General features: G+C 35.3%; 1 protein-coding gene across 3 annotated transcripts in view; it reads right to left on the bottom strand.

The window, feature by feature from the left end:
* The window catches only part of DMXL1 (Dmx like 1), a 92,658-nt gene that overhangs the window by 50,754 nt on the left and 14,916 nt on the right, over positions 1–26,988 (bottom strand). For all 3 annotated transcript variants that reach the window (XM_081320280.1, XM_081320281.1, XM_081320282.1), the window contains exons 6-20: positions 24,599–24,665; positions 22,347–22,522; positions 19,892–20,078; positions 19,503–19,668; positions 18,458–18,670; positions 13,952–14,193; positions 13,206–13,860; positions 12,838–12,959; positions 10,941–11,030; positions 10,637–10,739; positions 5,131–5,247; positions 4,356–4,580; positions 2,404–4,053; positions 1,261–1,371; positions 579–748 (exon numbers count right to left, since the gene is read on the bottom strand). In XM_081320280.1, coding sequence (XP_081176406.1) covers positions 579–748; positions 1,261–1,371; positions 2,404–4,053; positions 4,356–4,580; positions 5,131–5,247; positions 10,637–10,739; positions 10,941–11,030; positions 12,838–12,959; positions 13,206–13,860; positions 13,952–14,193; positions 18,458–18,670; positions 19,503–19,668; positions 19,892–20,078; positions 22,347–22,522; positions 24,599–24,665 — 4,294 coding nt within the window. The remainder of the gene's footprint in view (positions 1–578; positions 749–1,260; positions 1,372–2,403; positions 4,054–4,355; positions 4,581–5,130; positions 5,248–10,636; positions 10,740–10,940; positions 11,031–12,837; positions 12,960–13,205; positions 13,861–13,951; positions 14,194–18,457; positions 18,671–19,502; positions 19,669–19,891; positions 20,079–22,346; positions 22,523–24,598; positions 24,666–26,988) is intronic.

Raw genomic sequence — 26,988 nt, 5'->3', positions numbered from 1 at the left:
ATGTAGTTATCAGAAATCAAGCTGAACAAAAAGAAGACTACTTTTACTTTACAAAATTCATTGGGTGAATCAGTAGTTAAATAAATATAAGTCCTCTTTAGTTCATCTGGTTGTTCACTGCCATTTCTTAAAAGTATATCTATTAAAAATAATTAAAATTTATGTTTCTACTTACTACTTCTACTTACTCTCTCTTTTATAAAAATAAAGCCAGATATAATTATGTCAATAGTTCAAGTGCAAACTTCAGTTTTGTTCAAGGCATTTGTTCCTTTAATATTAATCAACAGGTGTAAAACTGGCAGACAAAATTATCTGCAGCGATACTGTATGATTATATTAGACTTATAATATGTGACTACAGAAGATAAACTATATACAAACCAACAGTAACAAAGGTAGAAATAATGCTCATGGGAAGCTTTTTCATGGAAGCATTCCTTTTCAATCTTTTTTCTAATCCATATTCAAAAAACCCATTCTGCTTTTAAAAAAATCTGAAAAATATAACATCCACTCTAATATGTAAATGAAACATACAGCAAGATACAAGCTAGTTTGTTATAAACTGTCTTTACCTTCTCAATGCATCTGCGCAAATTATGGGTATTTCGAACCCACCATCCTATTCCCATAGCTCTAAGTTCTGACCATGTTGGATCACCTTTTTGTATTGCAGGAAGCATGTTTAGAAGTTCTTCTTCTGCAATAGAGTGAAACGCCCAGGCAAAATGACTCGAAGACAAACCTGAAATAATCACAAGTAATTATTTCATAATTATTTATTTTATAATTGATAAAACAAAATAAAATAAAATATATTACCATAAAAATATTTAGTGATTCTTTTTCTGATACTTAATTTTTTTAAAAAAAGAAGTTGGTGACATGAAATAGAATACAAAAAAATGTTGTCATAATTTGTGTGATTAATTACCTGCAAATAGCTAACACTTAAAAAGTTGTAAAACACAAATATTTAAGCCTGTATGCCAAAATTAAAACGAAAACTAAGGTCCCCGTACTTAATTGTTTAAAGATACATCTACACCCACAAGACTTAATGGTCCTCTCCTGGAGCAAAAAGAGTTAAAAGTCAGAAAAACCTGTAATATTCAACTGTTCATTGCATCTCTTCATTATCAGGACTATTCCAAAGGTTCTCCATCTCAGAAGCTCACATTTGATCAGAAACAACCCTAGTTATATCTAAAATATTGTTTTGTTTTGCATTGTTTCGCAGAATGAAGAAAGTATTACCTTGATGTAGTAGCTGAGCTCTGTGAGCAGGTGGCAGAGAAGTTGTCATAAAAGTGTGAAGACGAACTGCCAAAAGAAACTTCAAACCACATTCATCAAGTGTTTCTCCTCCTATGAATGAAGATTTAGTCTACAAAATGAAATTCTTTAAACAAAGTTCTATTATCATCTGCCATATTTTCCATTATTTATATATTTTAAGCCTTGTTAGGCATAGTTTCACAATATAGAGAACGGTAACAAATGGATTTTAAAGCAATCAAAAATTAATTAACATAATATTTAGTAACATAGCAGACAAATAATGCCCTATAATATTTATTTTATTTAAAATCAATATTACTAAATTCAGAAGAAAATGTCGCTGTGAAGCTAAAGGTTGCCCCATAACTACTGCAGTATATGGAAATTTGCAGTCCATATAGACAAAAAGGTAGGTCTTCTAGCTTTCAAACTTCAAACCTTTAAACAAAATGTTTCTATTTGTACACTAGGTAAAATACTTTCCTAGGAAGTAGTAAACTTAATGCTAAAACAACAGTAACTACTGAACACAGATAGAAAAAGAATTTAGAGAATTTAGTTGGACTAGATGACCTCCAAGATCCCTTCCAATTTTTATTTTTATTATTGATCATCGCACAGACAGCCAGATGTTCAGACTGGATTTGGCATTTTTGTCTACCTATTGAGTCCTTACCAAGGACCTGGGATAGGCAGATGTGGATGTTTGATGGTATTACAGATATCGTTGCAGGATGGAAGCAGTTCCTAGTAAGGCCGCCTTTTGCAATTGACTAATGGCGATGATGATGATGATGATGATTTATTTTCTTTTAATTAAACTACAGTATTAATTTTCTTTGTGTTCCCAAATCAAACTTACATTTTATTTATTTATTGAATTTCTATATCCACCCATCTCAACCTGTGACTGTGTGGCTTACAGTTCTAACTACCAAATTTAGTCTACTGTATCATTAAATTTCATAGAAGCCAGTAGCCTTCATAATTGATGTATTCTTTATGAACAGTGCCATCTAATAATGTTTAGAAGTTTTATTTATTTATTTATTAAATAGGTAAGTAAGTATAGACAGGAGTGTTAAAAAGAAAATCTGGATTAGTTATTACAAAACTTACCTTTGCTTCTGTCTCTGCTTTCTCCTATATCAGTACTGGTAATGGCAATTGTATCAGCTAAAGCCATCAATAGCATCTGTTCCATCCTGGTAAGTCCTGGTAAGCTAGAGTGAAGCAAGTGCCGAGAAAGAACTTGGGCATGCTCTTGTCCAAAGTAGGTTGGATTATACTGAGAAAGATCAATAACTTTTGGCTTTTTGTCATCTTCATCTACTTCAATTGTACTTAGTTCATCTGTATACAGGCTGGAATTTTGAAACAGATCCTCATAATTTTCATCAGTCGCATGTTTGTTAGCGTTTTTTGGAGTATTTGACTTTTCAGTACAAGCATAGGAACATTCTTCATCAGCAGCAAGCAATGCATACAAAGGAAGAGGTGGAACAGAATCTATTTCTGTATAGTCTGTTATTACACATCTGTTAAATGTCATAGGGTCTCTTGTACTGCTCCCACTAGCACAGATTGAGAGAGAACGGTACCTTTTCTCATGGCAGGGGTCATTTATAGCAATAACTTCTCCAGCAATGGATTTGACCAGATGAGATAAAATGGCCTTTGCTCTACGTACTTTCCCTAGATCCATGAGTTCCAAAAGTTGCACAGGATGATACTGAGGTAAAGTAGGACATAATGAATGAGCTGCTTCAAAAAGACCAGAATCTTCCATCTCCAGTGACAGATCAAATACAGTTCGTTTCCCACCAAGTTTTTGAGCAAAACTAGTCATGGATCTGGTTAATGTTCGTTTTGGTGGGGGAACACCATACGACTGGCTGTGTTTAACTAAACTTGTTATGGATGGTGTACTACCACTGTAAGAGTCTGCAGTAATGGGATCTTGCTTTGAAAATGGCTGCCATTGAGAATAAACATGCATTTCACAATCCATCCCAACTACAAGGATGCCATCACGAACCCAAGACAAAGAAACTGGTAAAGGAGGTGACCCCTCTACTGATGAGACCAAGTCCACACATCGTAACAATATAAATCTAGATGTACGAGAGGTTTTGGCAATTTCCCATACTGGCAGTACAAGCATTTCCTTGGTACTTTGTTCCTGTATTTTCCCAGCCAACTGACCAAACATATAAAGCTTTGAACCAATGCCTACTGTTAATATATGAGAGCCATCTTCCCTAGACATCCAGTCTAAATGAACCAAATGCTTTGTTCTGGATGTTAAGTTCTTATTTCCTATTGCCACTGAACTACTATTGACACTCAGAGAATCCAAAGTTAGGTTTAGTTCATCTAAATGAAGCGTTTGTTCCAAGTTCCAACAAGAGCCTCCTGAAGATTCACATTCAAAAATGCCGACATTCACAAAAAAATCTTGAGAATTACTATTTTGGGGTGGTGTTCGCTTGTATGCCACAGCTAAACGATTTGTATGAGCACAGCTAATTTCAAGAGGTAAGCCAGACACTTCAAGGGCACTGCTACTAAGATGTCCATCTTCAATAAGCAATGGCCATTCTTCCCATACATATGTAGCACTGTTCTTAGTACTCTCTGGTTTGGATAATACATCTGTTTCCTGTGCCATTCTACACCTCCAAAACCTCACTTTCCCATCTGAGCAAAGTGTTGCAAGAAGATAAGGAGTTTGGCGGACTGGATAAATTGAAGAAGAACTTAAGTGACCTAAGATTAAAAAAAAATCCTTAGAATACTTACTAGAGGAAAAAAATCAGTTGAATATGAGATTTTTAAGCAATTTTGTCAGAACTTAAAAAGAGCAAAGTTTAGTTTATAAATCCAACAGTTTACTGTTGTAACACGGTGTAACCTTTAAAGCAGTTTTAATAGCTGTTTTTATATTAATTTTTAAAAAATATTAGGCTTTCAAATACTTTTAAGATTTAATGAACTCTGAAAAAAAGCTTACATGAAAGTCAGTTAATACATAATTTCCTCTTACCCTATTTGTTTTTTAATTTACAAACCTGCTGATGGTTTAATGCTTACTATCTCCACTCCTTCTGGTAAATTCAGTTCTTGACTATAGACAATTTCTGAAGAAAGAACTAATTGGCTGGTGCTCTGAAGATTATCTCTGCAAACTTGGTATTTCTTTGCAAAGGAACTGTGAAGCTTTTCTTGGTCCGGAGAAGGAGAATACAATTGCTCTTGAGATGCTGTTTCAGAAGCCTTAGGAGATATTTTTTCATCTACAAAAATTGGGATATTTTATTTAATGTTTATTTAAAATACAATCAGGTCTATGAAATTTCAAGTTATTCTGAAATTACAATAATAACTAAATTCTGTGCTTATATCAACATATTTATTTTTCTACTATTTCTACTACTTTCATTGCCATCTCTTTCTATATGGAAGTTTCATTGGCAGTTTTGGGATTCTACATGCTTGTAATAACCTTCTACTTCCTAACTCTTATGGATTGGTGCACCACCAAATACTAGTGCATACATTGTCTATTCAGTCTTAGACACGAGTTTTGAAATATTATTTTAGTTTATTAATAATTTGCCTGTCCCTTTAGTTGAAATGTGTAAAATTTATGAGACAATGACAAAGAACAGCTAAAAACCATACTTATGTGTATTTGATAAAGAATTCAGAGCTTATAGAACATAGAATTGAGAAATTCAATAATAAATAATGAACTTATCCCGCAATTACCAAATTAATAAATTATTCAAGAAGCATACTTTATAAATTCTTACATACTATATTTTGCAAATATTTAGAACATACCCACTGAGACTGGCAGGGATTTCAAATGTAATTTCCACATATGTAACAGTGAGCAGTTTTGAGTATATTCAATTACAATTAAATAAAATTTTTCAGAAAATCCATTTTTCTGATATCCTGCAAAAAAAAAAAGGTTTTCAGTACAATACAGCAATTAAGAATTTCTCCAGCTATTTACTGTTGCTCCTTTGTATGTTATGCCAAGTTTAAATATGTGAAATTATCAAACTTTTACAGGTTTAATCACATGTCAAGAACATTCAGGTTAGGTTATTTAAGATAGTCATCTTTTGAAGACACAGATAACTCTGTTCAGAGGCTGTAATCTAACACTTGCCTTTGGAAACATGTTCATACTGATCAGAGCTTAATTACAGGTACCTTCAACTTATAACCAATTGTTTAGTGATTGTTTGAAATTACAACAGTGACTTATGACTGGTCCTTACGTTTTTACATTCATCATAGCATCCCCATGATTATGTGATCCAAATTCAGGTGCTTGGCAACCAACATTTATTTACAACAGTTGCAGCATCCTAGGGTGTTGAGATCTTCGTCTGCTATCTTCCCAATCATTTCTGATAAGGGGAAGCCATATTCACTTAAAACCATGGGATTCACTTTACAACTATTGCAAAAAAAGTCCTAAAATTGTGCATGATTCACTTAACAACAGCCTTGCTTAGCAATTGAAATTCTGTTACCGAGATCCTAAGTGAAGGGCTACTTGTGTACAGTATTCCACTAAAGAATATCTATTTAAAATTATTATCTAATCTACTCTTTATAATTAAGATTTTGACAAACATTGTGGCTTTCTGACAGCTTTGAATTAATTGGATTAATTTTGTTTCCATCCCAATTTTTTTATGTCCTTGGTTCGTTAATTCTTTGAGTTAGCTTCTAGATTATTTATATCAGATAATGGATTGGGTTTATGAGTTTTGATCTTTTAAATAGTAAATCTGCTGTTCTAGATTTATTTATTTTGTGTTCCTTCGAGTCAGTCTCAACTCCTGATGACTGCCTGGACTAGTCCCTTGGCAAGGTTTTTCAGGAATGGTTTGCCATGGCCTCTTTCTTAGGGCTGAGAAAGGACTAGGTTTTAGTCCTGTCTTAGGGACAAAGCCAACAGGCTGACTAGTCCAAGGACACCTTGCTGGTTTTGTGCCTAAGGCAGGACTAGAACTCATGGTCCTCTAATTTGTAGCCTGATGCCTTAACCAGTACACCAAACTAGGTCTTGCAAATTGATTTTTAAAGTAGTTACAGTTCTCTACAGTTTATAATTCAAAAGTCTTCTTGGAACTAGTTGTGCAACTACAGTGGTCTAAAGGCGTCAGTGGGACTTAATGTCCATTATCAGATTAGATTAAATTTATCAGATTAACTTTATTAAACAGAACTGAAAATTGGCCTTGTTAATGTATGAACTCCTCACAGATGGTTAATATTATTATGTTATGTTGTATGCAGGGCCTACTTTAAGGGTTATGAAATAGTTGATATAGAATGCAATGACTAACACTGAAAAATAAAATAAATTTTCACCCATGTTGCTCCCTTTGTATATTTCTAAATGGTTTTTTAGAGCTATAAATGATGTAGATCAGAAAAGTGCAACTGGTTCAAAAACATGAGCATTTCAAAAGTATACTCACAAACTGTCAGACCCAAAGTGGCTGAGACCTTTAATTTTTTTGTTTCTATGTTTATTATTTTTAAATTGCAAAGCTAAAACATAAACCTTTAAAATTAACTCCTGAAGACATAGGGACCACAAATGCTCTCAGAAACACTTAGGCAAAAAACATTTCCCACACAAAAACCGAAATCCCACATTTGCACTTAATGTAAAAAAAAACACATCATAAATATCATTTGATGCTGAAAATAAGTTTATAATACCAATTGGATATAGAGTAAGTGAGATTGAAGGAAAACAAAGAGTGAATTGGCTACTTTGTCTGCCTATAAGATTCTAAATAAAAACTAAACAATTCATGGCTTAGCATATTTTGCTGCTATTTGAGATTTGCATTGAGATTGCAGCTAAAACTGATAACAGTCTGATAATTTTCTAATTATGCACAGAGCATTATGTTTAATTTAGTCTAGAAGTCAATGTGATTTGAGAAAGGAGCTGCTGTAGCTGCTGGACCAATTTTAAAAACACTATCAGTGGCAACCTGCAGCACAGGGTACGTCTATATTTACATTCAGAGGAAAATTAGTTGCTTCTTCCTATTTATACTTCTCATCTTTGACTAATGTATAGCACATGGTAAGAGGGAAGATAAAATGATTGTACTATTTCAGATTACAGACAAAAGCAACTTCTGAAGTTTCCCTCATAATAAATGCTTCATAAACATAAAACTTATATAGCATGGCACCAACTAAAAATGGATATTTGACCCAGGACAACTCCTCCTTCTTCTCCCATGGAAATTCTTTTCTTTTCAACTCAAGGATTTTTAACAATGACATATTTAATTTTTAATCAGAAGACATACAATCCTCTCTGCAATTCATTCTTGTTCTATTTGGTTAGGCTCAGACCCATGCATCCTTCTTTCTTGTTAATAATTACTGTAGTTTTACATAAGAATAACCAGGGCTTTTTTTCTCATAGAACGCTCAGAATGGCATTCCGGCACCTTTTTTTTTGCAACCCCCCCCCCAAAAAACCAGCTCCCTTATTGGCTTTCCTAAGCCTATTGCAGGGCTAGCAATCTTGGCTCTTTTTATGACTCGTGGACTTCAACTCCCAGAAATCCTGAGCCTGCCATGCTGAGGGGAAAGGGAGAGGTTTCCAAGCTGAGCCATGCTGGCTCAGGAATTCTGGGAGTTGAAGTCCACGAGTCATAAAAGAGCCAAGGTTGCCTACCCCTGCACTAGAGGAGGACATTAAAATTATTTACAGGATTACTTCTTTAGGAACTAAACTTTTAGAACCTAAAACAGCTAATTCAAAAAAGCCAACAGGAAAGAACCTCACATTTTTCATCTGCTTCTGTCTTTTGGAAGGTAAAATTAGATAACAAAATAATCTATTTCTTATGTTAACATCTCTGCAATGAAATCAACGGTAACAGGAAAGAAATGAGAAACATTTTTCTCAATGTAATATGTCTAATTTAGCTGATTCTATAAAAAATAGTATCTTTTGTACACTCTTGAAAACTATTTTGAATCTAAACAATTCTTAAGAATGAAATATTCTTAATTTGGACTTTTACTGTTTGGACTGTTGTGTGTTTTGAAAAATAGATTATTTAGAATCTAGTTATGTTGCACTTCAGTCTTTAAATAATTAACCGAGTATATACATAACAATATATGATGTTTTCCATGGTGAGCTTAACATCAATAACAACATTTATTAAAAAGGCTAAAATAATTGCTGGTGGTATTATCTGTATATTAAAATTTTGAACAAGCAGTGATCATGTATCCTAGCAAAAGATGTTACATATGTGCATAAGCATAGTCAGTAGCATATGCCTTTTTAAAAATATCAAACATGCAAAGAAACAAAAATAAGTCCAAAATATCTGTATTACATCCAGAAATGCCAACTTTGCAACCAATATTTCTCATCCAAAACTATGGCACCCTAAGGAGACCTGCATACATGCAAATGCTTCTCTGGGATCAGTAACGCAGCAGGGATTGCTTTTTCCTTCCAGTAACATATACCTAAAACCAGTTTATTGCATTTGGCAATTGTACTAAAAAAATCAGTGTCAACCAATATAATTCATTTAATTTGAAATCAAGTGAAAAACTGATTTAAATTATTTTATTAAAACAAATTAATGGCAATTCTTTTATAAGAAGTTGCCTCAAACAAAATGAGTTTGACATGCCTGCTCTAGATAGTTGAATGCTCCAAAATAAATTCTAGACCAGGCCTGTACATGCAGCCTACCAAGCACCCTTGGACAGAGCACAGACTTTAAAAAAAAGTAATAAAATCACCACCACTGCCCTGAAAGTCATGTTGCCTAGTGCCTTCATGGCTTACCATGACCACAAGCTCCAACACTGTAGATGCTCCTCTAGTCACCAAATCATTGATTAGCCCACCAGCATTCCTTTGCAGACTACAAAGATTTTTAATTTATCAGTGTGGGCCTTTCCCTTCTACAAGTTGCACAGATCTCTTCTAGATTTTCCTCTTGCCTTTCCAAGTTAACTCCTTGGTGTGTCATTGAGCAAGAATTGACTTTATAAGAAAGCATATTATCATTTGATGTATATTTAACATGTGTTCTACCTTTATTTACCAATTATATAATATTTGTATGCAATATACATGGCGAGGTTTGGGGCAATTTACAATAGAAAAAAATATATTTTTTAAATCATAAGATTAAAACATAAAAGCAGGGCTTTTTTTCTCATAGAACGCTCAGAATGGCGTTCCGGCACCTTTTTTTGCACACACAAAAAAAAGCTTTTGCACAAGCTATGCTACTCCCTCTATTGGCTTTCAAAAGCCTATTGGCTTTCAAAAGCCAATAGGAATTGCTGCTGAGCACGCCAAAAGACCTGGCTGGCAAACGTTGCACCGGCTAGTTGTCTGCAGCGAAAGTGAGTAGGTAGGAACTTTGCATCCATCCCTGCTGCCCAACTACACCATCTCAACTAGGTAAGTGAGGACAAGGAGTGGGAGGTAGGTTCTGCAGAGTCCATGTGCACTCCTTCCTTGTGCTCACCCGTGTCAGCCAGGCTGGTGGCCTACCTGGTGCTGGACCTGCGCCACCGTTGCCTCACCCTGCGTGCCTAAGTGGCCGCCCTGCATTGCCTGGCCCGCACTGCCTCTGCTGCACGCCCCGCGCAGCCCCGCCAGATAGAGCGGGCCCTGCTGCTCCCACAGCACCAGCCGCGCCGGCTCTGGCCCCAGGGGGGAAGCCAGCCACCAACACCCCTCACACCCATGACTGCAGCAGCGCCGCCCCACCCCACCCTCCCCCGCCTCCTGCGCCTGCCAAGATGAGAGTTCCGACACCTTTTTTTTTTTTTTAGAAAAAAAGCACTGAGAATAACATATTGAATTTGGTAATATTTGCCTGGTGTGACTCTTTTTCTATGTTGTTTGAATAAAAATGAACTTAGGAAGGAGGAAATCTTTGACAGATATGCCTAATATCTAGGATGTTAAATCTTTTTAAGTGAAAAAACTTATTTATATTATTATTAAAATTTCTATCTTTCTGTTCCCAAAGTGCACAAGAGAAATTGAAAGTTATAAAATCTAAAAATAAAACACAGCAATTAAAATTAGGGATAAAATTGTATATATCAATACTTTCCCATTTCAAAGAACAGGTAGAATTAAAACTCTTATTTGTATCAAAATTATTAATATTTTAGTGTAGAAAAAGAAATGTAATTGATTATAAAATGTATTAATTGTTTTACTACAAACATGTTACAAGCAAAAGTGCTTATTACACAATAAATTTTACTTAAGATTTAAAGTGTATATACTTACCAGGATCAAGTGGTATTGACTCTTTTTCTGAGAATCTATTCTCAAGATTATTCGTAATGAAATCTTCTTGAAAAACATGAAGTAGCTGCATTTTCTCACCATGCTAAATTAAAAACAGGTACATTTTAAATGAAATAAACAGAGTGGCAACAATCTAAATACAGTAAAAAAGATTTAAGTTAATTAGTTTATGATATAAAATATTAAATACTTGGCTAACATTGTTTTTTGCTGTTTTTTATTAATCAATATTTTACTGAAGAAGTTAAAATAAAGCATAAGACAAAATAATGGTAATACTTACCAACTCTGTAATAGAATTCAGTTCTACAATGCAACCAGGTCTAGCTGTAGATTGCTGACTTATGATGTTAAAAAAATTGCCAAAGTATTTCTGCAGTTAGTAACAAAAGCCAGTAATTAATTGTCATGTAATTATAATATTAATTTCACTAATTTCTTCATTTTGATCTACTGACTCTGTTTAATATAATTAGCCATAGTATATTATTAGGAACTATTTTTTGTACCAACAACCTAGTAATTCCTTATAGCAACAAAACTAACTTTAATGATCTATTTGCTTCTTGTTTTGTTTTATGTATGCAATGCTTAAGTGAATCAAAATGAATAAAGTATTTTGCACATCATGGAATATTTAATCAACTAATTAAGTAAAATCACAATTTACCTTATAAAATCAAATTTTACCTTATAAAAAGGACAAACCATAATTGCCTTTTCTTTTCTTTTTTTACTTGAATATAACCAGAAGGCTATAAAGCCTATTTATTTAGATTTATAGTTGCTGAACTCCAATGGATTCTAATAGTCATTGGGGTGATGGTGGATACTCCTATCATCTCTAGTGAATTTTATTTTCGTGTTACTTTTTTAATTTTTGTGAACTGCCCAGAATCAAGCAGCAGCAAAATTGAATATATAAAATAAGATAATGTTCATGAATTTTAATTCCTAAAAAAAAATCACCTCCTTCAAGACGCTTTTGTCCACAGAAAGTGTTAGAGAGAAAGTAAGAGAGAAGAGAAAAAAGGGGAAAAGATATGCGCCACTATTGCAAAAGGGAAACTTTCAAAGCAGATTTTTAGCAAGTAGCCTTCAATGAAAATGTGTAGTTTCTTTACACTGGTGAGTATATTTGGAATATAACAGTGATTTTACAAAATAGATGTCAGTATTATTATGAACAAATCAGAAAGTATTCATTTAGCGGAAGGCAAACTGCTTACATTGCAATAATTCAATAGAACTTTTTGGAATTATTTTTGGCAGGGAGGTATATAGATAACCTTAGCTCCAGTAATTCATGGAACATATTATTTTTAAGAATGGCAATGAGACCCATCTGGATCCCATTGAGATTCTTGTAAGCAAAGATGATACTGGTTGTTGTTAACAGCTTCCCTTTTGTATTACGAGAAAAAAATCAAGTTAATTAACAAGCTGGCAGGCACCAAGAGTATCAGATCACCTTCCCTTCTCTGCATTAAACTTCCACTTTTGATGGAATTTGGAAATGAAAATTAAAATAAACAATTAGCTCAGGCACAATGTAACATATTTAACTTTATCCTAAATTTTCAAAGTTTGTGAAGGCAGCAAATCACCTGGGAAATAAGAATAATTAAACCCACTACTGTTAATAATGCTTTTAATTAATTTTATATATGATAGTCTTTAGTTCATAGTTTAAGCAATTATAAGACTACTCACTGTCTTTTTGAAAAAATCAAAATGTATTTTATTAAGAATGTCTATGCTTAAAAAATAAAAATAGAACACTGACACTAATTCTGCTAATAATGAAATACTGGAACTGGGCAATAATGAAATACTGGAACTAGGAAATTTATTCTCCTTGTACTTAATACATTTTAATAAGTTTTTTTTAGATATTCTTACTCTTGAAATGATCATGATGAACATACTTCAACATTGGTGGTTTACAGATTATATAGTTCAGCAGTAATACAGTATGGTTAAGATGCCTAAAACAATATACTTATGCTACATTGCCCAAGTCTCCATTTATTTAAACCAACCCTACCCAAGAAAAAGGTTCTATGATCCTGAGATTAGAAAATATTTCTCATAAATCAAAATTAATTTTCTGTTAAATGAACAGATAGGTAAACTAAGTATATCTGGCAATATTACGACTGTAGTTGGGCTTTACTTACAGAAATTCCTGGATTTGACAGTTCACAGAGTAGCTTTTTGGCATCTATTATGGCTTGATAGAGTCTCAAATGTTGTCCATCACTCGCAACAAAACAAGCACCTGGTGAATTACAGTATGCACCTAAAGACAATTAGAAAAATATAACTCTAAAAAAAGAATTCTAATACCTTCATCCTGTGCTTTTTTTCAGATATGAAGAGCTTAATAAAGGCTATGTAGCTGTACATATCTCAACATGCTTCAGAGAAGCAGTTTAAAGGAGTTGCTGACAAGTATTATATGAGAATCCCCAAGAATAAATGTTGTACAACCATATCATATTTTCTACAATATATACCAATTTTACTTATAAGAAAGAGAACGTACCTAAGCAGTAACTAGGTATGAGGCAAGGCAACCATGCCACATTTGAAAAAGCAGATACATGAAGAGAATTTATTCTTGCAAGCTCAGAAACTCCACCAGAAAAAGACAGTGGGCCAACTGGATCAACTCTCCAGAGGATAAGTTCACTGTAAACAGCAGTAAGAGCCTGAGATGTGCAGGCAGAACTTTTATTTTGATCTTCCGGAGATATCTCTTTTGTGCTATCAACAACTGGTATCCTCACTGCATTGTGATGAGAGGTTGTGAGTAGCAATGGAAGTACTGAATGGCAAGCCAAGTCATTAAGATGGAAACGATGTCCACAGTACCGTGATTTGTGGCAAATACTGAGAACATTTGAAAAAGCAGATTCCTCTGCAAAGCTGACTAGCCATTGGTTTAGAGATCCATCTGCATGCTTGGAAATCATCATAACATTTGGGGTGAAGATGCTCAGCTTTACATTGTTGGATGATTTATTATGACCTGAAGAAATTAACATAGAGCAGGAGCGACCAAGGCCTGATGGTTTTTGTTTGCCTTGCTGAAGAGCAAGGTCAACATTTTTTGTACAAGCATACATCACTATACTTCTGCAAAGTGAATTTGCATCACCAGTAGGAAAGGCAACAGGAATCCTTGAAACAAATGACACCTAAAAATATTTTTAAGAGAGAAAAAAATCAGAATCAAGCCTCAAAAACAATTACATTTTTAAATACTTAGTACCTGGAAATTTGTAGTACCTGTACTTGACGAAACATGCCAGGTTGATATTCATCTAGCCAATCAACATGCCATACGAGCAATGATCCATCCATAGGATGAATACTAAACAGCATGTCTGCATTTTTATTCCATTCAGCTAATTGTATTTCAATTTCATGATCAATAACAGCTGAAGACAAGGGAATGGAGCTTGAATTTAAAACTGGAAATTCTTTCTGTTCTTGAATTCTTCTATGTTCTTCTCTACTGTCATCAGTTTCTAGTAGAATTATATAAAAAGTGAAGAGATTTATAAATAAAAACACACTTAAATCTAGGGGTAAAAAAGGGTTTTTGAGCTTCTCTGAAATAATCCTAGCGAAAGACATCACCATAGTTATCAGTAGATATAAATTAGTTAGTTATGATTAAAACATTCTTCTTGAAATAATGATATAATTTAAAATGTTACATTTAATTTCATAAAACCCTTTGTTAGGGTAGTATTTATTTGCCCATTTTCTATTGAAGATTTATTCATAACTTCACATGTTGAGTATTTCCACCTGTTCTGACTTCCGGTCTTGCACAGTAGCGCAGAGATTTTGGGGCTCCGTGCCCATTGGCTGAATTCCTTCCTGTTAGGGGGCCCTAAATGGGCCAGAAGCTGCCCCGAAGAGGTGACAAAGGAGGAAGTCCCGTGGACCACGGAGAGATGGCGGTTGACCCAATCGGTCCAGGAGAAGCCTTCCAGAAACCAACAGGAGAAAGGCTAGCCTAACTTCAGAGTTTAGCCCAAGCTACAAGCAACCAAAGTCAAAAAGCACTATTTTAAACTGATTGTAAACAGCGTGTTTGAATCTGGGTAAGATAAATCGATTTTCTCTATCCTACTTATTAACTTTTCTGAAAAAAAAATCCCAAGAAGCAAAAACCTCCACACATGAAGGAGGGGGATTTTTGCCCCACCCTTTTACTAACGGAAGCAGCGAATTAAGCCTTTTATGGAGGACCAAAACATACAGAAATGAAATGAAATTTGGATAAGTTTGGAATTGTTAAATGGTTAAGATTCTCATTTTAAAGGCAATTTACTATTTTGAAAATTTGAAAAAATAAACTGGTGCTGATATGTAGTGGTGGATAAAGACTATGACAGCTACAGGACTTGACAAAATCTGGTAAAAGCTAATCTGTGCTTGTGACCTTCAAAGTTATAACAATAGAGAACAGCTGTGACAAAAAAAGAAAACAATTTGGGTTGCAGAAAAAGAGGATTATAAACTTCAGGAAAACTTTTTGAAACTTTTCGGATTATAAATACAGTCATAGCCGAAATTGTTGGCACCCCAGAATTTTTTTCAGAAAATCAAGTATTTCTCACAGAAAAGTATTGCAGGAACACATGTTTTGCTATACACAGGTTTATTCCCTTTGTGTGTATTGGAACACAACAAAAAAAGGGAGGAAAAAAAGCAAATTGGACATAATGTCAAACAAAACTCCAAAAATGGGCCGGACAATATTATTGGCACCCTTTCAAAATTGTGGGTAAACAAGATTGTTTCAACCATGTGGTGCTCCTTTAAACTCACCTGGGGCAAGTAACAGGTGTGGGCAATATAAAAATCACACCTGAAAGCAGATAAAAAGGAGAGAAGTTCACTTAGTCTTTGCATTGTGTGTCTGTGTGTGCCACCCTAAGCATGGACAACAGAAAGAGGAGAAGAGAACTGTCTGAAGACTTGAGAACCAAAATTGTGGACAAATATCAACAATCTCAAGGTTACAAGTCCATCTCCAGAGATCTAGATTTCCCTTTGTCCACAGTGCGCAACATTATCAAGAAGTTTGCAACCCATGGCACTGTAGCTCTCCCTGGTCGTGGACAGAAGAGAAAAATTGATGGAAGGTTGCAACGCAGGATAGTCTGGATGGTGGATAAGCAGCCCCAAACAAGTTCCAAAGGAACGCAAGCTGGCCTGCAGGCTCAGGGAGCATCAGTGTCAGCGTGAACTATCCATCGACATTTAAATGAAATGAAACGCTATGGCAGGAGACTCAGGAGGACCCCACTGCTGATACAGAGACATAAAAAAGCAAGATTACAGTTTGCCAAAATGTACTTGAGTAAGCCAAAATCCTTCTGGGAAAACGTCTTGTGGACAGATGAGACCAAGATAGAGCTTTTTGGTAAAGCACATCATTCTACTGTTTACCGAAAACGAAATGAGGCCTACAAAGAAAAGAACACAGTACCTACAGTGAAATGTGGTGGAGGTTCAATGATGTTTTGGGGTTGTTTTGCTGCCTCTGGCACTGGGTGCCTTGAATGTGTGCAAGGCATCATGAAATCTGAGCATTACCAAAGGATTTTGGGTCGCACTGTAGAGCCCAGTGTCAGAAAGCTGGGTTTGCATCCGAGATCTTGAGTCTTCCAGCAGGACAATGACCCCAAACATACGTCAAAAAGCACGCAGAAATGGATGGCAAGAAAGCGCTGGAGAGTTCTGAAGTGGCCAGCAATGAGTCCAGATCTGAATCCCATTGAACACCTGTGGAAAGATCTTAAAATTGCTGTTGGGAAAAGGCGCCCTTCCAATAAGAGAGACCTGGAGCAGTTTGCAAAGGAAGAGTGGTCCAAAATTCCGGGTGAGAGGTGTAAGAAGCTTATTGATGGTTATAGGAAGCGACTGGTTTCACTTATTTTTTCCAAAGGGTGTGCAACCAAATATTAAGTTAAGGGTGCCAATAATTTTGTCCGGCCCATTTTTGGAGTTTTGTTTGACATTATGTCCAATTTGCTTTTTTTCCTCCCTTTTTTGTTGTGTTCCAATACACACAAAGGGAATAAACCTGTGTATAGCAAAACATGTGTTCCTGCAATACTTTTCTGTGAGAAATACTTGATTTTCTGGAAAAATTTCTGGGGTGCCAACAATTTCGGCCATGACTGTATCTACTAAACTGTGACTCTAAAGCTATTTGCAGAGAAAAGAAAACCTCAATTTTTGACCTCTATGGAAAATCAGACTTGCAGAAAGAACTTATCAAGAAAAAATAAATACCTTTCAAGAGGAAACATGAGATGCTGCAACTAATTCAAACGACAATGACTTCAAACCACAAAGAAATCCAAAATAACTTTGAAAACATAAACCAATTCATCTCCAATTTAACTTTTCAAGAAAAAAATCCCAGGAAATAACAATAGAGAAGGAACAGATAAAACAGATAACTGAACAAAAATTGGAGGATAGAGACTCAAAGATGGAACTTAACACAACAAAGAAGTATGATTTAACCCAAGTAGAAAAAAATGTACAAGAAATATTGGTTTCGGAAAAGGCAACTTATACTTTAATATCACAAGACAAATTTGAGAATAAGAAAAAAAGACTGGTCAAAATGGATTGTAGAGATGTGAGGAACACCACTAGTACTGGAGAGATTAAAAAAAAGAGATATAGAGAGAAAAAGAAAGAAAAAGATTTTCAACAAACATGAAAGAGCAAATGCCTTACAAAGATATTGTACTTGACTTATTTTTTTATATCTACAGCGACACCTACAAGAATATGGAAATACTCTTTGATTCAGCAGAATATATTGATTAAAGATATTGGGCAAAAGAAGAAGCCCAAAGTAAAAATTAAGAAAATAGATGATGTGACTTATCAGAGAGAATGTTTAAAAAAGAAATACCTGTTTGAATATGGTTAAAGTAATAGAAAGATTTTGGATATGAATTTTACTTTAAGAGGGAGGAGTCCCTCAAATAACATAGTACTCTCTCTTTCTTCTCTTTTCTTTTCTTTCTTGATATGAGCAATATAAAAGAGAATGGCTTATATATAAGGACATATTTTAGATATTTAAATGTGATTGGTTTTAAGAAAATTACAATGGATTGGAAAAAAAATGTTTTGAATAAGAGTTAAAAGACCAGATGACTAGATTTATTAAATGGAATATTTAAATATTAAATATTCTTAATTATGGTAAAAAATAATGGAAACATTTTGGAAATGAATATGTATTAGCTTAGGGAAACCTGGACTTTCAGTAGTATATTATCTTTTTATCCCTCTTTACTCTTGGTTTTTTTTTCCTTTTTTAGTTTTATTTATTCCTTAAGTAAGGCAAAAGTTATGGGATGGTTTACATGGGAAAAAATAGAATCAAGTATCTAAATGTAATTAACTTTGAGAAAATAAGAATGTCTTGAATATTGTGGGAAAAACAAACGTAAACAGGATCTATAATGAGGCAACCAGAATGACTAGATAGAAAAGAAATATTATATTGATGTGATTATTATTTGCGGAATATATTCAATTTTATATTCAATTGTTATCTATCAAAACAATAAAAATTGTATTAAGGGTGGTAATAATTCATATGCGTTTATACTGCTTAGGTCATAAGACCCTATGTAAGACATAGAAAATATTTTCATATTCTAAAATAGCCAGTGTACATGAATCAATTCATTATTCATGCATCTTGAAAACAGTGAAAGAAGATAACAATATGCATTTTACCTTCATCAGATCTGAAAGTCATCTGATTAGGTTCTTCAGTGCTGGCTTCTGAGGAAATATGCTCAAAATTTCTTTTAAACTGTTGTAAAAAAACCTCCATTGATAGGGTAAAATGTAATTCTTTATTATTTAGCCAATGCACAACAAAAGGACCACTTTTTTCTTCACTTTCATTAAGACTCAGAGACATGATAGAAGGGAGCAAGGGAATGTCTACAAATAAAAATATACATTCTGCTCAGAAACACATATTTAAATTATTTTTACATTTTAGATAGACCACATTATAAAGGGACATATACAGAGATTACAGGACCGATACTTTTCTTTTCTAGCAGGAGGTATAAAGAAACTAATCAGTAATTTATCAGACCTCACTCTTTAGCAGAACTATGTTGGCTCAAACTTTAGAAATAAGTAGCATACATAAAAGATAACTTATTTTTAAAAATAAATTAATTAGGACTAATGATGTTACACATATTTGTTGGTGCAAAGTTTTAAAGGACTTTTAAAATGAGCTAATTAAGCCAAACAAAGCAACACAAAAATGTATAATTTCATTTAGTATTTAGCAAAGAAATAATACACTGCTGTGTATTCTTACATCTACACATCTGGGTGAGGTTACTGATTTTTAGTAGACCAATTTGCTATAATGACTCTAATTAACACTAAAACCAAATTGACTTAAAAACCAAATTGACAAAATTTTTCATATGACTCTGTATGAAGACTTACAACAAAAGTTACTAAATGTTAAGGTATCATTGCTACAAATTTCTCTTCAATTCACTTGCAATTCATGAAACTAAAAACATCCATAAAATCGCAATAAAACAATTCACAATAAACGCAATCATAAATACTATTGATAATTACTGGTACAGTAGGAAAGAGAATTTTCAAAGCAACATTTTGAATAGTTTTACAATTTTAAAATTATATTCTTTTTCAGCATAATTTTAGGATTTGTAAACAATTTAGAGATAAATCTAAATTGAACCCACTTATCCTAGAATTAAGTCTGCTTATTCTTGATCACCTGTGGCTGGATTGATGCTGGCAGCAATATGGAAATGGCAAAGTGCATTTGATTGCAATGGATTGTTTCGATGAACTACATGAGGGTCTTGCTGATGGGGCAAGTATCCAGTATGTGCAAGTGCTATTGATCTTCTTCTTCCTCGTCGGAAAGGTCTTAAATTTAACTGTTGAGAGCAGGAATATATTGTTCATATGACACAATGAAATGCAGAAAAAAAAATTTCTACACATCTGAATGATTCTGAAAAGAACCTTCTTATTATATTTATATAGGATTGGATAGTTACCTTTCTTAAAAATTACATTTAGATTAAAAACTCATTTACAAACTAAATATTCAAGTCAGGACTTATCGATTATTAATATCTGGTAGAGGTCACTTCTTACCTCTAAAGCATTTTTCATGCTTTCTTTGCTAGAAGCATTCCTCTTAAAGTTATTTAATTTCACTGGCTCAGACCAATGGTTAAATCCACCTTCATACAAGAGGCTATCGTTAGGCAACAGAGTCTCTGCCCAGAGACGGCATATATTATCTTTGCAGCAGGTCAGCAGTACATTACACACAGCACCACTAGGAAAGAAAGCCAGGTTAAGCAAAAAAGAAAACATAAATTTCAGAAAGAGGATTTTTGAATCCTATTCAGTGTTATTACAATATTACATACTTTGATTTCATATACACTGTTTTAAGCAGCAGATGCTTACAAACCTCTTGGAAACATTATTGATGTTTAATGCAGGATTGCATTTATTATTATTATATTATTTATCACATATATTTTTATAATACTATTTCAACTGAGTGAACCCAAGCAGGTTCAAAGTATAAAAAACAAAAAAAATATAAAAAGTAGCATTCATTTCAATGAATTCATAACAGTGCATGCATGTAATCCCCGACTTATGACCAATTGTTCAGAGATCATTCAAAATTACAACAGTGCTGAAGGAAGAGACTTAAGACCCCTACCTGAAGTTATGGCTGCTGCAGCGCTCCCATGGTCACCTAAAAAAAAATTGGCACTTGGCAATCTGCCCACCCTTATGACCGATCACAGGGACGCTGAAGTGGACCACCCATCCATCATTCCCTTCCCCCCACATCTTACCCTGCTGGATCCCTCATCTTCTTCCCCATTAATGTCCCCACAGCATGGTCACATAACTTTTTCATTGATTATCCTGTGGAAAACAACCATTCCACTGAATGGCCTTCCTACATGGAAACTCTGCAGCATTGTCCCAGAAGCAGGCAAAGTTTTGGGAGTGGCTGCACAGAATTGTGGTTGTTTCAAAATGGCACCAATTTGGGAAAAGAACATGTGGCCTCTGTATTCTATAGAGAAGCTAAAGGGTAGATCACCTGACTCTTTTCGAAACAACATCTGTCAGACTGCTCAAAATGGTGCCCGCTTCTGGGACAGTACCACACTTTCAACATGGCAAGGCTATGTGGTGGAGCAACTATTATTCAAAAGGTATCTATGGAAAAAGTAAGTGGACCAAAACTATGACAGGGAATGGGGAGGGGTATGTGGGACCCAGTGATATGAGAAGTAAAGCATGGGGTGCCTCAGGAGTTGGGGGAAGCCACATGTGAGCTGGAGAAGTGCTGCAGTGCAGCTTTGGGCTTGCACTGGGCCTGGCAGGGCCTTTCCACAACCCTGATGCACCTGTACCCTACTTAATGACAATGGGAACAGCAGGAATTGGGGACATTAAAGAAGGTGATCACATGGGCACCTTGCTTAATGACTTTCATAACTTGCAATCATAATGGGCAGGCTACATAACAGTAGTGAGTCAAGGGCTACTTGTACATTCTAGATTTCTAATATACACACTGCTAGTTTTCAATGCATGTGTGAATCTGGAAACCTAAGTTCTGAGTTAAGAATTAGGAGTCAGAAAGATATTGTTGTTTTTATTATGAGATAAACTACTCACATGGATATATAAACCACATTTGCACACCATAAAGTGCCAATAAAAAAGCTAAGAAAGAAACAAAAAGACCAGATAAACAATGATTGATGAACAAAAGCACAGTCATATGACCGTAGGATGCTGCATGTGGCCATGAATGTGGGCCAGTTGCCGAATGCTCAAAATGAAATTATTTGACTGCAGGAAGGGGTATTGCAACTTTGATTCTGAGTCCTAAGTAGTCCTGAGGAAGTCTGTTGTAACTCTGAACAGTCACTAATGGCCAGCTGTAAGTCGGAGACTACATGTATATGGTAATTCTAAAAGTATAAGGCATTAATTGATCATAAATGTCTAATTAAATCACACTGGTTACAATCAATGTTCCCTTTAATTTCAGGTATGCTGTGTGTGGAAAAAAAAAAGTTAAAAAAATAATAGCTATTTTGAACCGTGTGTGGCTTGAAACTAAACAGAAGTTGATTAAAAATTTGTTAGAGGGAAGATGGAAATTAATTAAACCTTTTTTAGCGGAGGCCACTTCTTCATATATAGGAAGCTCTGAGCTTGTGCCAGACATGTCACTAGCTGGTCCTCCAACTCCAAAGCCAGAAAAAGACTGGAGCTTCCACTCAGTCTGCACCGAGGTGACACCAAACAATTATGTTGATGCAATTAAACTGAAGTAGCAATCTTGTGTAGGACTTATGAGCCATGAGCTTTTTGGTCTTTAAATTTATTAGTATTTTGGGATAATTTAATGTTCTATGTCCAGAAGTTTGATAAGTAATGTGCATGTGCACAGGCTCATATGCTAGAGAGAATATAAGTTACAATATATAAACCATATACATGAAAATATAAAGAAATCACAACTTTTATTTACTAAATGTTATTTTGTAGCTATTCTTACCGTGGCATGTAGTTGCTTGTCTTTCGCCATGAAAAACCGTCAACAGACCGAGGATGAACCAGATAAATAAATGAGAAATTGAGTTCCTGCATGGTAGTTTCTGGTGCTGTATGTTGTGATGCAATTACTGATTTCCAGCAATCAGTGTTATACCACACCTTTACAAGACAATCATCCTGTATAAAAGAATAAATGATACACATATTTAATTTCTGTAGTTTCTACATAACTTTTTTCAACTGTAACATAGTCATAAAATCATTTTTTAATCTATTATTTTTTTATAACATGTACTAGCCCATGGGTCGGCAACTGGTAGCTCTGGAGCCACATGTGGTTCTTTCAGCCTTCTCCTGTGGCTCCCATTCCTCCTCCGCCAATTGCTAAGAGAGAGACAGAGAGAGGCACTTGCGCTTTCCTTCTCTTTCTCATGTGGACTTGCCCCCTCACAGGACTTCTGATTGGCCCTGCGTCCGGGCGCCCCGCCCCCTGGGAGAAGTGCAGCGAGGAAGTCCCTTTCCTGGGCTCGCCCTGTCCGAGGCGCACGTGGCCGGGGAGCTGTGCTGGGCAGCCCTAGGATCATCCCTGGGAGTGGCCTGCTGGAGCCTCCACTGAGCAGGTCAGCCCTCCCGCAAGCCGCGGCCCCAGGAAAGGTGTGTGCCCCATTTAGGATCAGGGGCTCCCTTCAAAGTTGCCCCCGAAGTCCCATTTTCCCATTGCCAGTTGGACGCAGTTTTGGCGTGACACATCTGGCCTGCGGGCCGGCAGTTTGACACCCATGCTGTAGCATGTGGGAAAATGCTCTTACACCGTCACACAAGCATGGATGGATGTGCAGTATTGGAGGGCAGGTGAAGTGTCCTGTGGTTGCATGCATACACTATGGAGTAGGAGATGCTTGGGGAGATTTCAAATGCCAATCACATGACTGTGAAACATTGCAATGATTGTTAAGGGTGAGCTGGTTGGTAAATGCCTGGATCACGATCATATGACCACAGGGTTGCTGAGACATCAGAACTCTGAGTGGTCATACCACTTGTTCAGCATTTTTGCAATTGAATCACTGGTCATTAACTGAGAACTACCTGTAAATATGATTTCAGTTTGTAAACAAATTATATTGTATTTTAAAGATTGCGTAGTGTTTCAGTAACTGATCACAGCTTTTTACTGTTTATTTATTTATTTTTGGGAGTTATATGCCGCCCTATCTCCCAAAGGACTCAGGGCAGCTAACAACAATAAAACACAATAATACAAATGTTAAAAAAGATTAAACTAACAAGCCCCAATGATAAAATATTAAAAATATTTTACTTAAAAATCCCTATCGTCAGTCCAGTCCTGATGGAAGAGAAATGTTTTAAGGCCGCGACGAAAGGACCAGAGATCCGGGGCCATCCGGAGCTCAAGGGGAAGTTGATTCCACAGGGCCGGTGCTCCCACAGAGAAGGCCCTCCCCCTGGGGGTCACCAGCCGACATTGTCTAGCCGACGGCACCCTGAGGAGGCCCTCCCTGTGTGAGCGCACATGCACTTGTAAGTAGGTTTTGTTTATTGAAGAGAATGGATTCTATTTTAATATAGTGTACTTTATATTTGATTGAATTATAAACTACAATATGATTTATTGTTTTATCAATGTTTCAGTTTTTATAATTTTTGACAAAGGGGCAAGGAAGAGCACTTTCAATTTTAATATAACTTGGTAGTATTGAATTTAGAGTATATTTTTTTTCTAGTTTTTATTCCTTTTTTAAAAAATTATTATTAACAATACACACACAGAAAAAATCTGTTATGCTCCTCAATTGATTTATTTTTTCTGCTACTTTATTGCTAGCTAAAGCTTTGAATATATTAATACTACAATTATTTCACTATATTATTATTATTATTATTATTATTATTATTATTATTATTATTATTATTATTATTATTATTATTATTATTATTATTATCCCATTTATATCCCGCCCTTCTCCGAAGACTCAGGGCGGCTTACAATCTAAAGCACAAATCAATGTGCTTAGCAATAGCCTTCATTCTATGTATATGCCTGCTTATTAGGGCTTTCGGGCCCCCCAAGTGGCATTATTACAAAGTCAGCTTATTGCCCCCAACAATCTAGGTCCTCATTTTACCTACTTCGGAAGGATGGAAGGCTGAGTCAACCTTACTCTATTATAAAACTGATGTTCTACACAAAAGGTGATATGAACTGAAATAAAAAATAAAGTCTTATCATACCTTCCCTGCAGTAGCAAAAAATTCTCCATCTGGTGAAAACATCATTAGATGAACTTGAGAAGCAGTTCTATAAAAAGGAAGGGAAAGCATGGTAATTAGAGATTTCAAAAGCTTAATAATTTGTTGTGACAAATTAGACACTTTTTGAATAATCACTTTTCCCATAAATATAAATATTGCTTCTGATTGGAATATACTTAAGCGTCAAATGCAACTAATCTAATTTGAAGAAATTTCTTTCATATTTTGATGTCTGAGTATGTGGAGTTAACCAATTATTTCAATCATCTCTCAGTCACAAAACAGAAGATTTTAAAGACAACATTCTTAGGAACAATATCTATACATTGGCACATGTTCTTACAAGATACAGATTACCGGTATTTTAAGTCTTTTCAGTCTCAGTTCATGAACTGTTTAGCTGGCATAACAGATGACTTCCTGCATGAGCAACAGAAACACTTAGCCATTATATTCTCCTGTACCATCTCTATGTGTCAAAGGTTGGGGCTACTATGTTACAGTAGTCCAATTCCTACTTCCAGGGTGGCCTCAGAAAGTATGAATACTGAGTAACTTTGACAGCGACAATACACTACGGGTTGACAGAGGACACTATTTAGTTTCTGATGGTTTTTAATTGTTATGTGAAGCTATCAGGACAAAATGTCAGGAATTTTGCAAATAAGGGTTATGAAAATGCTGGTGACATTTGGGTCTACTTCTTTATAAATCTGGACTGGGATAGGCTGCATTTTCTGAACAGTGATCAGTGAACAGTAGAGAGGCAGTTTGAAATTTGAGGCTGAATCCGGAAAAGATGAAGGTCTTACGATTAAATAATGCTCATTCTGAATGAAGTTTGCCCAGCCTCAGAAATGAGAGGCATGTAGTTGGGGCTGCTCTTAAAGTCATTACTGTCTTTAGAATGACTTTCATGGTCAGAAGAGCCTATCGATGGGATATCAATTATGTCCTTTGTTGAAGATGGATAGCTCAGTTACTATGGTTCACATACTAGTATTGACCTCTTCTTCTGGAAGTTGCAAAACACAGTAGCTATATGCTTTAATGAGTACCTAGACTTGCACAATTTATATCTGCTGGAGCAACTGTACTGGCTATCAGTCACCAAGTCAGGTTTAAGTTGTTGCTTTTGATATATTAAAACCTTAAACCAGGAGTCCCCAACCCCTGGACCATGGACCAGCACTCGGCTGCACAAACAAGCAAAGCCCCATCTGTGGGATGCAGGCAGCACATAAAACCACGCCTCCTCCAGACTGTGGAAAAACCTCTCTCCACAGAACCAGTCCCTGGTGCCCAAAAGGTTTGGGGCTGCTGCTTTAAACAATATGGCAGTACAAAATCTGATTAAATGCTTTTGCTGTTACAAACCTCAATCAACTGCAAAAATTGTGGGGTCTTCCTGCTTATACCAAGATTGGTAATATGCCCTACAGCAGTTATAGATAGGCATTTCTTTAAGATAAAAGCAGATGTTCATTTATTATTTGCATATAAATAAGCAGAGTACACTCTGGAATATTCTTCTTCCTTGAAATAGTAGTAAGAATCTTCCTTTAAAGATTACTATTATAGCATCATGAGTTGCTTATTGAACCATTTTCTCTTGACCTTCTTATTCTGTACAGTATGTTGGATCAATAGATTTTCTTAGGGCTTTCTCCCTTACAATATCCCCAACTTTCTAATGGATATTTTGTGTTGTTGTTGTTGTTGTTGTTGTTGTTATTATTATTATTATTATAATATTATTATTATTATTATTATTATTGATCATCGCACAGTCAGCCAGATGTTCAGACTGGATTTGGCATTTTTGTCTACCTATCGACTCCTTACCAAGAACCTGGGATAGGCAGATGTTTGATGGTATTATAGATATCGTCACAGGATGGAAGCAGTCCCTAGTAAGACTGCCTTTTGCAATTGACTAATGGTGAATTTGTCAATGCCAATGGTGTTCAAGTGGTGCTCCAGTTGTTTTGGGATTGCACCCAAGGCGCCTATTAATATTGGTACTACCCTTGCTTGCCTTTGCCACAGTCTTTCTATTTCTATTTGTAGGTCTTTGTATTTTGTTATCTTCTCCAGTTCTTTCTCGTCTATTCTTCTGCCTCCAGGCACTGCCATGTCCACTATCCAGACTTTTTTGTCTTTCTTATCAACAATGGTTAAGTCCAGGGTGTTACATTGCAGGTGCTTGTCTGTTTGAATTCTGAAGTTGTTGTTATTGTAATTCACTGCTTTTTGTACCGTGAAACAAAAATGTTTCATGCATATGTTCAGAGATATTACAAAACTAAACTATTAGTATTACAGGTTAAAAGATAAAATGCTGTTTCTCGCTGTATTTTATAAAATGC

This window comes from Vipera berus (genome assembly GCF_964194415.1).
Source record: "Vipera berus genome assembly, chromosome: 2".
In the NCBI taxonomy this organism is placed as follows: Eukaryota; Metazoa; Chordata; class Lepidosauria; order Squamata; family Viperidae; genus Vipera; species Vipera berus.
This window is presented reverse-complemented; position numbering and strand designations above follow the sequence as displayed.